This window comes from Colius striatus, chromosome 2 (assembly GCF_028858725.1).
Source record: "Colius striatus isolate bColStr4 chromosome 2, bColStr4.1.hap1, whole genome shotgun sequence".
In the NCBI taxonomy this organism is placed as follows: domain Eukaryota; kingdom Metazoa; phylum Chordata; class Aves; order Coliiformes; family Coliidae; genus Colius; species Colius striatus.
The window spans coordinates 14,299,531-14,315,641 of NC_084760.1; the positions used below are offsets into that span (position 1 = coordinate 14,299,531).

The 16,111-nt window shown below is 36.5% G+C and overlaps 1 protein-coding gene across 3 annotated transcripts in view; it reads right to left on the minus strand.

Annotated features, from left to right (window-relative positions):
• Window positions 1-16,111, minus strand: part of SENP6 (SUMO specific peptidase 6) — a 79,073-nt gene that overhangs the window by 20,208 nt on the left and 42,754 nt on the right. For 2 of the 3 annotated variants that reach the window (XM_061989807.1, XM_061989806.1), the window contains 7 exons: window positions 13,928-13,998; window positions 12,352-12,497; window positions 10,546-10,948; window positions 9,499-9,728; window positions 6,917-7,087; window positions 5,407-5,449; window positions 624-803 (listed from right to left, as the gene is read on the minus strand). In XM_061989807.1, the coding sequence (XP_061845791.1) occupies window positions 624-803; window positions 5,407-5,449; window positions 6,917-7,087; window positions 9,499-9,728; window positions 10,546-10,948; window positions 12,352-12,497; window positions 13,928-13,998 (1,244 nt within the window). Of the gene's footprint in view, window positions 1-623; window positions 804-5,406; window positions 5,450-6,916; window positions 7,088-9,498; window positions 9,729-10,545; window positions 10,949-12,351; window positions 12,498-13,927; window positions 13,999-14,092; window positions 14,284-16,111 lie in introns of those variants that run through there. The other variant, XM_061989808.1, reaches the window with a different exon arrangement.

Here is a 16,111-nt window from a genome sequence, read left to right on the forward strand (position 1 = left end):
TGCATCACACATCTATGAAGCTGAGTAAATAACAACAAAATTTATTCTAAAGGAAAGCCTATTTAAGGGGAAGAGGACTCTGCTAATTTGAAAAACTGTGTGTATATTAAAATGCTTGACCCTTGAAGAAGTTATGTTGAAATGAAACTTAATTTTAAGTAACACTAAGACAATCCACTTCTTTTCTACGTAGGTATTTGTGTACCTCACATCCCTATAAGCATACAGGAAAAAAAACACATGAGAATTCACGCAACGATTTCTACTGAAGGTCTGTAAGGAGAGTAGGACAGAAACCAGAAATCCACGAGAAGCTGTCATGTGAATGTAAACAAACGCTGAACAAACTAAGTTGCTTTCATTCAATACAAGTATTAGTGAAAAAAAACCTATACTAAACTGAATAAATGTTGTAACTATCATGTGTTTGAACAAACACAAGACTACAGTTTTGCCAAGCTGTTCTGAATTGTCTGTCTCATCAGCCTGAGAAGGTTACAGCACCTGGAAAAACACTGCACTGTTCCCAGCCAATGATGTCAGTTTTAGACCTCACTACACTCAGTCATGATCCAAACCATTAAAACACAAAGTGAATAGTAGACTAAAATTGTTTTACTTACTGTCTCCTTTACATTCGTACCAGACATTATCTTTGCTCATTTTCAGTTGGTCTCGCAGGCTACTACAGGTTGATGGTACCGTTTGTAGGAAAACTACTGGTAATTTTCGGACACTACACCATTCACATTTGGTAAGCTCTGAAGTTTTCAGGTTAATCTCTCTGATATCACTTTCTGATTCTAGGAGAAAATAATGACATAATTAATTGTAGTGAAAATGTTCCTTAATTTCCTACCTTGATTTTAACAAGAAATTAGTATGTGATTGGTAACTTAAACAGTTTTAAGAGTTTAAAATGAATACATATCCAAGAAGTGATGTCTATTAATATCTTAAAATACAAAATGAACTCCACTGTCATCAGTCAGGAAAGTAACCAGAAACATTTTTTTTTTCTCACCAAATTTAATCTAGTTTTATTCCACAGAAAAAACCCAGCATTTCCAGTGATTTAAATTTGGAACTATTGCTATGACACACTTTACAATAGGGTTGTAAAAATTTCTTTGTAGATTTATGTTTGACAAAGTTCCCCTGTGAAAAACAACTTCAAAATGAAGAGGAGAAAAAACACATGCAGAGAAGCGACCTGATTGACTGAGGAAAATAAGGTACTGCTCTAAATTTACTATCAACATGGTAAATTTATAACACTATATCTGATACTGCTGATGTCAACGTTGAGTATTTTACAGGTTTTACTGAAATATATAAAAAGAGAAGTAAACCTGTGTGAAGTAAAAGTTCTTTGAATTTGGTGAAAAGACTCAAAAGTTCAAACCAGTATTACTTTCTAGGCAAGAAAAATGGTTAATGGTAGTCACTGAAGCTTCAAGTTAGTGGCAGCTTCCAAACATGTTTGACAGCAGCCTCCACCACAAAAACTATATCCTGTTACGTAAGGGACAAAACATGGACAGGACTGAAGGAGAAACAGAACCAACATGAAGTCCTTCTAACAACTAGAAATCAGTGCAACAAGTGTGTCTCCTCGTTTCCCTGTAAAAGAGATTACAGGGTAATTCTTGAAAGACTAAGGCTTTTCTTAAATTCTAGTAAATACTGTATGATGAGACCGATGGCAAGTAAAAATTAATAAAATGGTTTAACTTGCATGTCCCCGAACATGATTGTAGAAACCCATATGATAAAAAACCTAAATCATAAAAGATATCATTACTTTCTACCTTAGTATCACAGAATGGTAGTGGTTGGAAGGAAACTCTAGAGATTGTCTAGTCCAACTCCCCTCTTAAGCAGGTCCACTTAGATCAGGTCACACAGAAATGTGTCCAGGTGGGTTTTCAAAACCTTCAGAGGAGGAGACTCCTCCCTGGGCAGCCTGTGCCAGTGCTCCCCCACCTGAACAGTAAAGAAGTTTCTCCTCACATTCAAGTGGAACTTTTTGTGTTCCAGCTTGTGCCCCCTGTCCTGTCACCTCATTCTCCTGACACCCACCCTTTAGGTATTTTTAAGTGTTAATGAGGTCTCCCCTCAGTCTTTTCCAGGCTATACAGCCTCAGGTCTTTCAGCCTTCCCTCAAAACAGACATGTTCCAGTCCCCTGATAATCTTGGTGGCCCTGCACTGGACTCTCTCCAGAAGTTCTCTGTCCCTCTTGACCTGGGGAGCCCAGAACTGGACACAGGACTCCAGATGAGGCCTCACCAGGGCAGAGGAGAGGGGAAGGAGAACCCACTGGCCACACTCTACTTAATGCAGCCCAGGATGTCACTGGCCTTCTTGGCCACGCGGGCACACTGCTGGCTCATGGTTAATTTATTATCAACCAGCACTCCCAGGTCTCTCTTTGCAGAGCTGCTCTTTAGCAGGTCAATCCCCAGCCTGTACTGGTGCATGCGGTTGTTCCTTCCCAGATGCAGGACTCTGCACTTGTCCTTGTTGAACCTCATGAGGTTCCTCTCTGCCCAACTCTCAAGCCGGTTGAGATCCCACTGAATGGCAGTACAGCCTCTGGTGAATCAGCCAGTCCTCCCAGTTTGGTGTTATCAGCCAACTTGCTGAGGTGTCAAGATCTTGAACAAGACTCGCCCCAGAACCAATCCTTGTGGAACTCCACTGGCCACAGACCTCCAACTTAATTCTGTGCTGTTTATCACCACCCTCTGGGCTCTGTCATTAAGCCAGCAGCACTCAACCAAGGAAAGCTCTTCCATTCTTCAGACTTTCACTCTACTCTCCAGGGACAGAGTTTCCCAAGGGCCAGCCTTGGCAGTAAAGACTGAAGCAAAGAAGGCATTCGGTAGCTCGACCTTCTCTGCATCCTCTGTCACTAGCACATTCCTCATTCAGTGGGCTCACGTTCCCCTCAGTCTTCTTTTTTCTGCTGATGTACTTGAAAAAGCCCTTCGTATTTTTCTTTACTTCCCTTGCCAGGTTTAATTCCAAAAGGGCTTTGGTCTTCCTGGTTTCACCCCTACATGCTCTGACAACATTCTGACACTCTTCCCAATATATTAATGGTTTTTACTATTAGTGGACAGAGTACTTCCCCTCCCTGCCCTCACCATCATTCTCTTTGCATTCAGGAGTCCATGGCCAGTAGCCTCCCTTCTATATCCTCCCTGCTTGTTAGTAACTGAACTCGAATCCTTGTGCCTGTTAGAAAGGGGTAATACCTCAAGTCTCTATAGTAATACTTCCATTTTTTCCTTCCTAAATGAAAAGCAGTCGTCTTAATTCATTTAACCTAACTTCCTACTTTCAGAAGCGGACCACAGTAACAACAATCCCAACTTAAAACCAGATTCAGCCCATTTAAGTGAGGCATACAGAAATGCCTCATAGAAGATACTTGCCAAAACATTAGCTAGTTCGTGTTCGGAGAAAACTCTGATTCCTTGTAACTGTCTGCACCGAGATGAAGCATACTGCACTTCACGTGTGAGGAAGATGGTCAAGTCCTCAGATAAAAATTTAAATTATATTTATGCTTTTGTGTTAAGACAGACATCTCACAATGATCTGGGGCTGTTTAGGCTGGGAAAAAGAAGGCTCAGGGGAGACCTTATCATAGAATCACAGAATGGTAGGGGTTGGAAGGGACCTTTAGAGATCATCTAGTCCAACCCCCCTGCAGAAGCAGGTTCACCTACATCAGGTCGCAAAATCATGCTCTACAACTACCTGAAAGGAAGTTGTAGTGAGGTGGGGGTCAATCTGTTCTCCCTAGTAAGAAACAACAGAAGAAGAGGAAATGGCCTCAAGTTGCACCAGGGGAGGTTGAGGCTGGATATGAGGAAGAATTTCTTTCCTGAAAGGGTTATCAGGCATTGGAACAGGCTGCCCAGGGAGGTGCTGGAGTCAGTGTGGATGTTGCACTTAGGGAAATGGTCTAGTGGTTGATAGGGCTGGGACAAAGGCTGGACTCGATGATTTTAAAGGTCTCTTCCAGTTGAAACAATTCTATGACCTGTGAACATTTCCTATAATGCTGACACAAGACAGACAATAGGACTTATCCATTAAAGGCAAAATGAATAGATTTTTAAGCAATAGAGATAGAAAGCTATCTCCTTGAAAGATCAGTTGAGATTTGCAGTAGGAAACTGACAAGAGAGGTACAGAGAATTTTGAGAACTTGACACATATTTATAGATGCAAAAACAAGCTCAAGGCAAGACAGCACTGCTGTTTCTACAGCTGTTCAAAGCATTTGTCTTTCCCTGAAAAAGTATGACCATTGTAATCAGTCTAAAGAAACAAAACAAAAAATTTAAGTGTCATTTTATTTTAAGACCCTAATACTAATACTAAAACAAATCATGCTATGACTATGGAGTCAAAAGAAATGGGGCTAGCTGGGAACACAACCATCTTCCTCCAGGTGCAAAACTCAAACGTCAAAGTGCTAAACATTTCAACAAATAAAGCATTTGATGAACTGTCATTTTTAATGCTACCGAGGGATGAAATCCCATGGAAATAATTTCACCATTCAGATGTTTTGACTAAAAATTGGTATTTTCTACAAATTTTACTAAACTTTTTAGTGCTTTGTTGGGTTTTTTAAAATACATTTAATGCATGAAAACTAGTTGTTCCTACGCAGCTATATTTTAGATACAATAGAAACTTAAAGACTTGACTACTCAAAGGCTACATTCAACAGGTTGAGAGATACATTTTTTAATATAACAATTGCAAAATACAACAGCTCTCTTCTGCAAATAACAACAGGCAAAAATTGCTAGGACTACATCTTCATAGAAATGTAACATTAACAAAATGACGCAAAGCTGCTTTTCTGGCTCAAAGTAAATCCCTACAAAGGAAAGCAATGGAAATATAGCAATAGTTGTAATCTCACAATTTCCTAAAGTATTTCACTATATTCTTTCAGTAACACGAAATATACAACCTATGGACTAGAGATGAAAAAAATTTAAAAGGGAGATAGAGACAGGAAAGGTCTAAGACGTGGTTTTTATTCTCTACTTCTGCATCTGAAATAACTAATAAAGTGTTAAAGAGGAAATATGCTTTACAGGAAGTTACTCTTGTCTTTTGGTTTCCTTGCATGTTTTCAAAGCAACTTTTGACAATTGACACACCAGAACGTCTACAGTTTTTCCATCAGGATGAAGAGGAAGAACTAACGACCCAATCCCAATTTGTCTACAGGCACCTAGTATTATTTATTACATACATAACAAAACCAGAATTGACATTTCATTATCATTCACTTGTTTATTCCTTTGACAAAGTTCCTTCTTTCAAAACGTATATACTTAGTATTAACATAAATGAAAAATATACTCACCTTCTTGACTTTCTAGGCGTATTTTGATATAATCCAGGCAAAACTGTAGAAGGCAACAAAGTAAGATTTCATATCTCCAAACTAAAATTGACTCAATGCTTTTAAAATCTTAGTAAACATATTTCAAATAACTAAGTACATAATTAATCAAAATTTTAAAATAAAAAATGTAGATTTATTTTAAGAGTAAGGTGTATATTTTAGCACAACCCAAGGAAGCAAGTGTACTCTTTACTATTCAGTGTCTCTTTCAATCATACTGACTGTTGAAACTTAAGATCTCTCCTTTTTTCAAAAATGTTTAATATGTTCTCAAAAATACCATAAATAATAGAGAAAAATGAAATCTTTAAAAGGAATATAGGCTATCAGTATTTAAGGAAATCAAACTGTAAGGTTTTGCATAAAGGTGGAAAGAACATGTGATACCTCTCTGCTACTTACGTGGCTACTCTAGCAAGAAATATACATTTTATCTATATATTTATCATAGTTATATGTATCTAGCACACAACTAACATTCAATGCCTCCTTGAAAGTCTCCGTATAACTTGGAATGTTACCAAAAAAATCTGTTCTTCCACAGAAGCAGAATTATTTATTTGCAGACATGCTTCTTCCTCCCATCTATCAATATCCATTTTTGGTAACTGTTGCCAGAGAAGGAGAGGAAAAACGCTGCCAGACCACAGACATCCTTATACCCCACAGCAAGAGGTAGAGATCTTGTGCCACAGCGGATAAGAGTTAGAGACTCTGTGTCAGAGGATGTCAGCTATTTGGACACAAATGGAGTGGAGCTGCAGCGTCCTGTTGGAGTGGCTCATGCAGGGCCTCTCAGCGTGAGGGAGGACTGATGAGGAACCCTTCTCCTCAGAAGCAAGACAAGAGGCAGGAGCCATCAGGAAAGGACTGACTGCACCTCCCATTCCCTGCTCCCCTGAGCTGTTCATGGAGGGAGGAGGTAATGACATCAGGCTCAGCCCTGAGCCTGGGAAAAGGGGATGTGTGGGGGGCAAAGGGATTTTAAAGGTCTGGCTGCACTTCCATCATTCACCCTACTCTGTATTGTTTTCTGTTGGATATTTCTCTTTGCTATGTTTTGCTTGGTGGCGGATTATAGCTGCGTTTTCTTCGTCAAGCGGGGTAGTCCCGTCTGTTTAGCCTGGGACCTTAAGTGGAAACTGAGCCCTCCCAGACCTCTGGGAGTTCCAAAGGTCCTTGGTACTTATGACTGATCCTGGTCCTTTGTTCATAGGAGGGGATCAATCATGACAGCATGCTAATCTGTAAGCCCCTCACCCCGCCCAGTAAAAACCAGCAACAGTTTTGCTGGCATGATGTTTCTGTTAAACATCAGAACTACATTATATGCATATGTACCAGCACTCTGGGATTCTTTGGGAAACACAGACAAGCTTACTCTTCCACAGACAAAGGCAAAAATATGAAACATGAAAATATCAATGTCTCTCAAAAACAGAATTTGTCAAATAACAAGTTTACTTACAATGACAGGTTCCACTACCATTCTTCGTAGTGTTCCTATTCGTATACTTCGACAGTTCAGAATGACACTTTCACAGGAATTTTGATAATTTAGAGGTACAGTCTCAGTTAAAATCTCTTGAGAAATAACTTTCCGACGCTTTATTGGAGTGTTAGACACAATGTTCCCAAACTGAAAAGAAATTTTCAAGGTTTCAGAATGTCTCACTGAGATTTGTTGCTAAAATAAGCTTGTTTAAATCTAGTGTCTACATTTGAAACTACTTCTCTGTTGGTCAACAGGATTACTTACTATAGCAACTACCTCAACCATATACAGTCCTCAAGGACTTCTGGGAACACCTGAAGATACTAGTACTACTAAATTCTATTAAAAAAACCCTATAAGCTGACAGTTATCTTAACATTTTATTAACATTTCCAAATCACAGATAATTCCTCTAAAATTGCCAAAATCAAATTAGTTTTTGTCACTTTGAAACCCTGTGCAACACAGCACAACACGGTTATTTATAATATATTTTATTTGTTTATTTATGTAAAAACACTAATGCTGTAAAAGCACCACAATGTCGGTGGTTTTATCTTTCAGTTTTCATTAGTCTAAACTTTTAGTGACCGAAAACACCAAGTAATTACTGAGGTATAGTGTATCACAGCACTAGCAAGAGTAGAAACTTGAAGAAACATAAATAAATTAGATCAATAAAAATTCCTTAAAGGAATAGTAGAAATACTGAAAGAAGGCCACATGGAGTTTGGCTGCAGTTCAAGAAAATCTCTAGATGCTGACTGAAGCTGTAATCTCATGGAAGTCTCCTGTTCACCAACAGGAAAATCATACAAAAACCTATTAAAATTAAAGAAAGTTGTCTGATAGCTGTCAGAGTAATATATCTATTTGTGGTGTTGTTTATATCACCCTACTTTGTTTAAGGATTTTCTGTGTACTAGTCTTTGGTGTTTCTAGTTTCACAAAGCTGTACATTAATGAACAGTTATTTGGCTTGCAAAATACCATTCAACTCCCATAGAAAAACATCTTAAGGGATTCAGTATTTCTATTAAGGCTATATAATTATTTCCAAGTCCCTAACCAGTAGTCTATCTTGGCCATAATTCAAAACACACTTTGGGGTGCTTCATTTAAATACAGGAGAGAAGGCAGAGATTCAAAATGCCTGTAATGAAAATACTTTCCTAGGACTCTTGTTGAAGACAGCCTTTCATTTTTATCTGCTGGACTATCCAAATATTATTAAAAGCTCAAAACTCAAATCACAAAGAGTAAAAGAGTAAACATTTAAATGGTACCATATTTAATTAGGCTCTTCACTAAAGAACTGAAGAATATTTTGAGAGCAACATACATTGACAAAAGGCTTCCTAAAGCTTCTTCTATTTAACCTGACAAAGCCGCTGTGATACCAGCAATTGTTGGAGTTTCCTTGAAGCAATGCAAAGTCAGTGTTAAATTTCACCTAAGAAACCTTTTCATTTCCCTCATCTTCAAATCCAACTTCTTGTCTACTTTTGTCTAAACTATGCATTTAATATCCAATGTTACAGCTGGTTCTCAAACACTAGTGTACAGGAACATAGGAATATACAAAGAAAACATTTGGGAGTTTCAGAAGTCTTAGACAACAGTGCTTTCATAGTGCAATAACTTCAATTAACCCAGCACATAACATCAGAATAGCTCATCCAACTTTGTTGTAGGCTAGAAGTTCACAGCTTTATACTGATAGTGGCAACTAATTATATATCACATTATAAACACCCACAATTTCATCAATTACAGCACTAGATAGAGTCTTGCAATGTTTTGGCACCATAACAATAATCCACAAAGGATTCGAGACTGCAAGGAGAACTCTGATCAAATACTTTTGTTGAAACAAACTCATAATAGTTGGACAAGTGACCCAAGAATGGTTTTAATCAGAACTATTAATTCAATACCAGCTGCCACGTGGAATTTGTTCTTCTTAACGGCTTACTATTGAGGTGGTAAAGTTTTTAACAAAAACTGTGAAAGTTGCCCCCTTTGATGGCACTTAAGAAGCCTGCTCACAGTACATTGTTTATCCAATTCTTGCAGAGATACTCAACTAAGAAACAAAAGCCCCACCATTAAATCTTTAAACTAAGTGCTATTAATTGAGACAGTTGTCAAAGTATTTTAATTTTAAAGGGTCACCATTGTTCCCAGTGTCTCTTTTCATGTTTAATTTTGTATGTCCAAAGTCTCACCAGGCAACAGCTGGTATTGACATTCTTCTGCAAACTGAGCAGGCCCTTGAGTTTCATAGAGATCCCCACTCAGTCTCAAAGAATATACATTCAACACAGAAGCATCTATGTTAAAAGTATAATTCAAGTAATTATGAATGCTTGTAAAAATATAATGAACACATTTTCTTAAGTTTCCAGTATTAAGCAAGCAGAGATACTACTCAGTCAGCTGCTAAGTAAGAAAAACAATCAAATACAGTCAACTTTTGACAATGCATAACAAGCCTTTACATTTTCCATATATGATTGATTTTTGTTTTCGTTAAGCAAAGCATTAAATAGTACCTGATCTTTCATTCTTGCTTTTCTCGGTAGTGTGACTGCAATTTCTGTATCTGTTGTTATACTACCTATTCTCTGTTCTATTCCACAACTGTTTTCCTTTAATGCTGCTTCCACCTTTCCTGTAGAAGGAGCTGGGGAGGAGCGGGCTGAATCTGCAGGACGAGGTGAAATGCTTTCCATTCTCCTAGTGCTGCCACTATCCTCCTCATCATCATCACTAGACAAAACAACTAAACAGAACATATTAAATTCTCAACCACTACATTTTTCTTTAACAGAAGTTTCTTTTCAAGCAATACCTTACAAGTAACTTATGTAATTGTCCTGCAGTGCCAAAACAATTCCACATTTATCATGACATTATACTTTCACTATGTTTATTTAGAATCTGCTTGCAGGTGCTCTCTCCCTCAAATTTTTATTTCTCACAACTACCTACACAAGAAACAGGTATTGTTAATCCACTTATAGGCACAGAGTGAAACCATATAGTGCTTGGTCCAGTCAAGAGCTGGCAGTAAATAACACAACTTAAGAAAACCCAACAAGAGAAATTATGACTGAAATTGTTCAAATGAGAAGCAACATGGTCTAGTAAACTAAGCATGGAACTAGAAACATCATTTCCCAAATTCCAGTTCTTTCTTGTTGATGTATTAATTTTACACAAAGAAAGAATTTAAAAAAAAAAAATCAAAATTTCGCAAATTAGGAGATTTAAAAGTAGGAAAAATGAAAATAGAAAATAGAAATTAAAGACTGTCTTTCCCTCTGAAAAAAATGAATGATGGAATTCTGCTAAGAATGCTTTTTAAAAAATTATAGTGTCTTTTATTTAAAAAAAATTATTTCAACCATATTCATCTTTCTCGGAGAGTTCCTCAGTATATTAAAAGGAAAATCTAAAAAAATCTGTCCCTTTTCCCCAAGACCACATCCACAAATGTTCCATGCAAAATCAGTAATATCAACCTGCAAGGAATGTTCCTTTATTATACAGTATTTTGGGTTTCAAGTTTATGGCTATGTTCATTAAAAGGTACTTACTTGGATCATTTAGTTCAGATGGTCTTGTACTCCTCTGTCTTAAGCTTCCTGTAATTTTAGGAGTTTTTGTCCCGCTCAGAAGACCAACTTTCCCATTCTGTCTTAACATAGAATGTCCTACAACTTCATTACTCAGTAGGATATCTGTTGGACCTTTCCCAGCAGCAGAACTATAAAACTTCTTTGTGTTGAACCCTATACCTGAAGATTTTTGCCCTGTTGAATTCTGATGAATTGAAGAACGTGATAAAGGTCCCACAGATTCATTTAATGTCACAGTTTGTCTGGAGACTCTTTGCAAATCCTTCAGAGAAGCACTTTCACAATGTCGACATTTGGTCTGATTTTCATTTGCTCGCCCACAATTTGGGCAATCAGTAGAATAATCAATTTGCTCCAAAAGCTAGAGGGGAAACACAGACAAAATCAGTAACTGTATAAGTATGAAGATACCACTTCCAAATCTTTCATTTGCTTTATGTTCAGAATAAAGACTGACAACACTGCATTAGCAGTTATAGTAAGCTGAGAAAGCAAACATTAAAATATAGTTTGTTTTTTTTCACTTCAGAAAACGAAAAATGTTCTAACAAAAACGTGTCATCTATGGCAATTTTAAAAAAGTTATTAATGTTGGACAACTCAAATTTTCCTTCTTGCCTTTTTCCTTTCCAAAGCTTTTGTTATTTTTCAGCTTTTTCTTTTTTTAGTACGCACATAAGAAGTGGAAAATCCTCCTTCTGAAAGTTATATACATTTTTAACAATTAAAAAGTAAAACCTCCTGTAAGTTTAGTAAGATGAAAACCATTTGCACTTTGCCTAACAAGCAGTTGCTTATGCCTGTCACTCCTTGTGGCACAAAATCACAACGAACACTTCTGAATTGCTCGGAGGTTCCATAAACCTCCGATCGATCATTCACACACTTGACAACTCACGGCTCGTGAAAACACATGTAGCTCATGACAAATGCATACATCATTGTGTTAAATCCTTTAATAAAGGAAAAAAACTCTTGAAAATAAAATTAAGAGTTGTGCTAGTGAATTCAGTTGCAGCAAGACCTGTTCTATATTCAGAAACTATATCCACAAACTGTACAGTCTTACAGAACCATAACTGTCCTATGGGATTGGAGTAAAAGTTCATCTAGCCCTGTGGTGTACTTCCACCAGTGGTAGAGGTTCAGGAGCACAGGGAACAGAGTAAGGACAAACCCTCCTACTTAATGTCATTACCAATTAAGACATTTCCTAAATCAGCATTTGAATTTAACTCAACTTGTTTAACGATAATGTAGCCTCACAAATTTTATCAATTCCTTTTTGAAATGTCATAATACAGCATGTGAAAAAAAAAGAGAGTTTTGGCTTTTTTTACGTTTACTGCTTGACAGTTTTAGCACAGGCACCTGTGCGAGTTTCACCAAGAAAGCAAGCAACTTTATTAAGTACAGAAAATCATGACATTAAAAAAAAAAAATTAAAAAAATTATCACAGAGTAAAATATTGTTCCTCTATCTCACAGACAGAAAACTAAAATTATCTGTTTCTGCTTTACTGATCAGCCAATGAATTTAAACACAGGTACTTTTGCCTTCCAGTGCAGCACCTGTTTGTTCAAATCAGAAAATAAATATTTCATAGCTAGTAACAGTATCTTTCTAACATTTTTTTTTAATTAATTAACTCTTTCTTGAAACTCTTAAATTTTAGACCATTAGTTTTACAACTGAATGTATGTTTTTAAGTAAGCATCAAATTTCAAAGTCAGAAGTTTACATGTTTTTAAAATCTAACCCACCTTTAACTGAGTTAAACATTTTTTTGTAGCAGAAGAGAGAGTCAAGTCAGATTGATATGAATTGCAATGACGTTTCTGTTGCACCTTTCTCTTAATTTCAGATTCCGATTCTGATTCTGACTCTTCTGTGTTTTCCATTATATTGTCTAGGACGGAAAAAATGCAAAAATGTTAACAAGAAATGTCTACTCATAAGATGTCTAAATTATGATTAAATTATTTCTTCACATGCATTAACTTGGAGTAATCATAAGCACCGTTTCAAACATCTGACAAACTACACTCCTTCAAGTGTCTCATGAGTTGTTGTATAAATAAGAAAAAATCCCCAAAGTAACTTTGAAAAGTTTGTTTTATCAATACTATTTGTTTTATCAATACTATTTCATTGTGTTTCTGTAACAATTTATAGCTTAGTATCTTTGGGGGAGGCTTTAGACTTGAAAATCTACACAAGCTTCACTACAACTAGAATGATGCCTACACTACTGAAAGTGGAAGCGGATCTGCTGGTGAATGTATTTACACTAATTTGAAATGTTCTGTGTAATTAGAATTTATCCCTGCACTACAAGGACCAGCAGTACAGCCAACTATACCTGTCACATTCTGCTTTATACTGGGACATTAATTCAAATACTGAAAGAGTACAGGAACAAAGAAACCCAAAATTAATAATGTACAGAGTTAGATGTTAAGTGCAGTAGTACGTTATACAAGAATGCTGTAATTGAGTTTAACGTAAAAGTTTTATTTATATTGCCTAGTTTAATTGCAGTTTCCACATTAAATGTACTCCAGGGATTTTAATAGACATGAACACTTTTTCAATACATACAGTGATAGTCTCACAAACATCCTATTAAAGACATCTCAAAACAAAAGAAGAATTCATTTTCAAAAAAGAAACAAGAGGATTTTTTCTAAGTTAATCAGTTATATATGAGAAAGCAAGTTAAGTTCTACTTAAGATTAACCTATGAAGGCACAACAGAATAACAGGCCAGTGCAGATGGCCAAGTAGCTGAACAGCAGGTTTACAGACTGTATCTGTATCCACACTGAAAAAGTTCAACCCAATATAGTGATTTTTTTTTTTTTTTTCCTCCTCCAATTTCACAAATTCTACACCTCAGAGCAAACTGTATCTTCTCTACTGCAGCTCCATCAACAATCCCTAACGAATGACATAAGAGAATATTTCAGTTGAGGCACAGTGCAGTGATGATACTGGCTCTTCTATTCACTACCTCGGTAATTCAAGAACGAGCTGGGGCTTTGGGCTGGCACTACATGATCTCCAGAGATCTGTTCCATCTCCAACAATTCTGTGATTGTAAATTTCCCCAGTTCCAGTTGTTTCTAAAATAACTGAAGTCTAAATTTAACATGGCTGAATAGGTTGAAACTGTCGATAAAGGCAAAATCTTCCCTTCACACACAACCTTGCATAAATCTATAATAACATGATATAAGGACATATATAGATATACTAACAGTTACACAAAGTTTGGCAAAAGAGACTTCAAAACCAATATTCTGCTTAAGAGAAATGTGAACTCTAAACAGAACTTACCCAATCCTTGAGATCGTGGTAACCTGATGTGGTCTGATTCTACTTTCTGAAGCTGAGGAGGGTATTCTTTTCTGGAAGACGAAGTAGATATAGGTTTGTTCTTTTAACAGACACCATTATCACTTAGCCATAATTATACATGAATGAAATAAACCTCCAATGTACCTGAAAGCTGTGAATAAATAACTTCCCTTATTACAGGCTCTTTTGTACACTTGAATGCTAGGAACAGCTACAGTAAAGGTTTCAGAAGTGTTTCTGGTCTAAATCCTCTTTTACAGTAATCTATAGTCCAGGAGTGTCTTGCTTTCAGACCCAAGTCTTCAAAGACTGAAGCCTGCGTGTCCTCCTCACTCGTGGAGTACAGAACAGATACTTTTAAAATCCAAAAATAGACACAACTATTATTTTAAAGTATATTCCACATATTCCACAACTTAAAAATCAGGAAGACAAGATGTAAAACAGAGAAAAGAGATCTCAAGTAAAACATTGTTTTGAACAACAAAAAAAAACCCACCATAGAAGAACATAGAGTTCCTCAGTTTTTAAATGCAATAATACAGACAAATTAGTAAACAATAAAACCTTTGTTGGTATAATTTGCACAACATACACATAACATTTTTGTGCAATGTAATACAATACAAAGCTTTATAGTATGACTTTGAGTCTCCTGTAAGATATGTTTAGTTTACACATAAGTGTGTCAAACGTGTGACTACCAAATTAAGATTCCAGAAGTTCACTGTATTTTGGTTACTGCTTGTAGCAGTTCTCTCTCAGCTGTCTTACCCTGCTCTGCAGGTGTAGATTACTGTTTCTGTTGTAACAGAAGATGGCACACACCTGAAACACAGGAGGTTTTGCCAACAACTTCAGCAGAAACTTTTTACTGGAAAGTTAAGACAGTGCACTGGGCAGCAAATGGGTCACACACATGCTGTTATATCTTTCATTACAAGGGCATTAATCAACAGCAAGGCAGCAAAGAAAACAGCTATAAGTAGTAGCATCTCAAACTTACAGCTAAATTTTGAGGTCCCACCTAACAAAAACGTGGCTATGGTTGAAGTAAACTTCAGCACTAGGCATAAGGTTTTAATTCTTTTGGCACAGCATTTATTTCCTAATGCATCAAATTATAAAGCCTTTGCATCTTCTGCATTTCTAGGTAACATTTTGCAGGGTTTTCCCATGTTTTATCTAACATCTTTGGAAAAAGACTAATCTCCAGTGTCCTTTGGGATACTCCTTATCTAAACACAAACTTTTAATTTTGCTCTTGAGAGGCTGCAGTGTGAAGGAAAACTCAAGCAGAAAGAGGGATTGAGCATTGCTGGACTGTAACACAGAATGTAGAGATGTCACATTCTTCACCATAATGTGTCCACAAGGACATTGCAGATGACAGATTAAGTAGTTTATTTGTTACTGATTGTGTCAAATGTGTTTCTGAAACAATCCTGCTCACTAATAAAGTTGTTCTTAGAAAAATGGTCTAGTGGTTGGTTGATAGGGCTGGGACAAAGGCTGGATTCAATGATCTTAAAGGTCTCTTCCAGCCCAAACGTTTCAATGAAAGTTCTTTTTTTAATGACCACACACAAAAAACCTGAACCAAAATCAGAAACTCAACATGAACACTTGTTCATAAGTATACAATAGTTTTGAACACCTTCCTTAAAAATTCAAATCAAAATTACTCTGTGATTACTTTGAAGACAGAAATGGAAATACAAGGCAGAGCTCAAACTCATCATTACTTAATGAGAAGCTGTTATTATCAAAACAAACGATAAACACATTCTAAAAGCTAGAAAAACCCTTGTGACGTCATTACAGGAGATTTGAAAAATATAAACACTGCTGCAAGGACACATGAGCTGTTGGCTGACATGTAATTATCTTCCAGTAGTACCAGCTAACTATAACTCTTGTTTTGAACATGGTCATTGTTAGAGAAAATTATTTTCTGTAAAGTGCTTTAAATGTAAAACATTTTATTGATATTTAAGAGAAACAACATTGAAGCTACTTGATAATTAATGGAAAGCAATTAAAACAATATGGTGGATTTAGAATACTAAAATTTCTTTTAAAAATTACTTTGACAATTCAAGGTCTCTGGGCATTTCCAAGTTCTGATCTTCTAAACAGGTACAGGTTTGTATTGCACTTTTA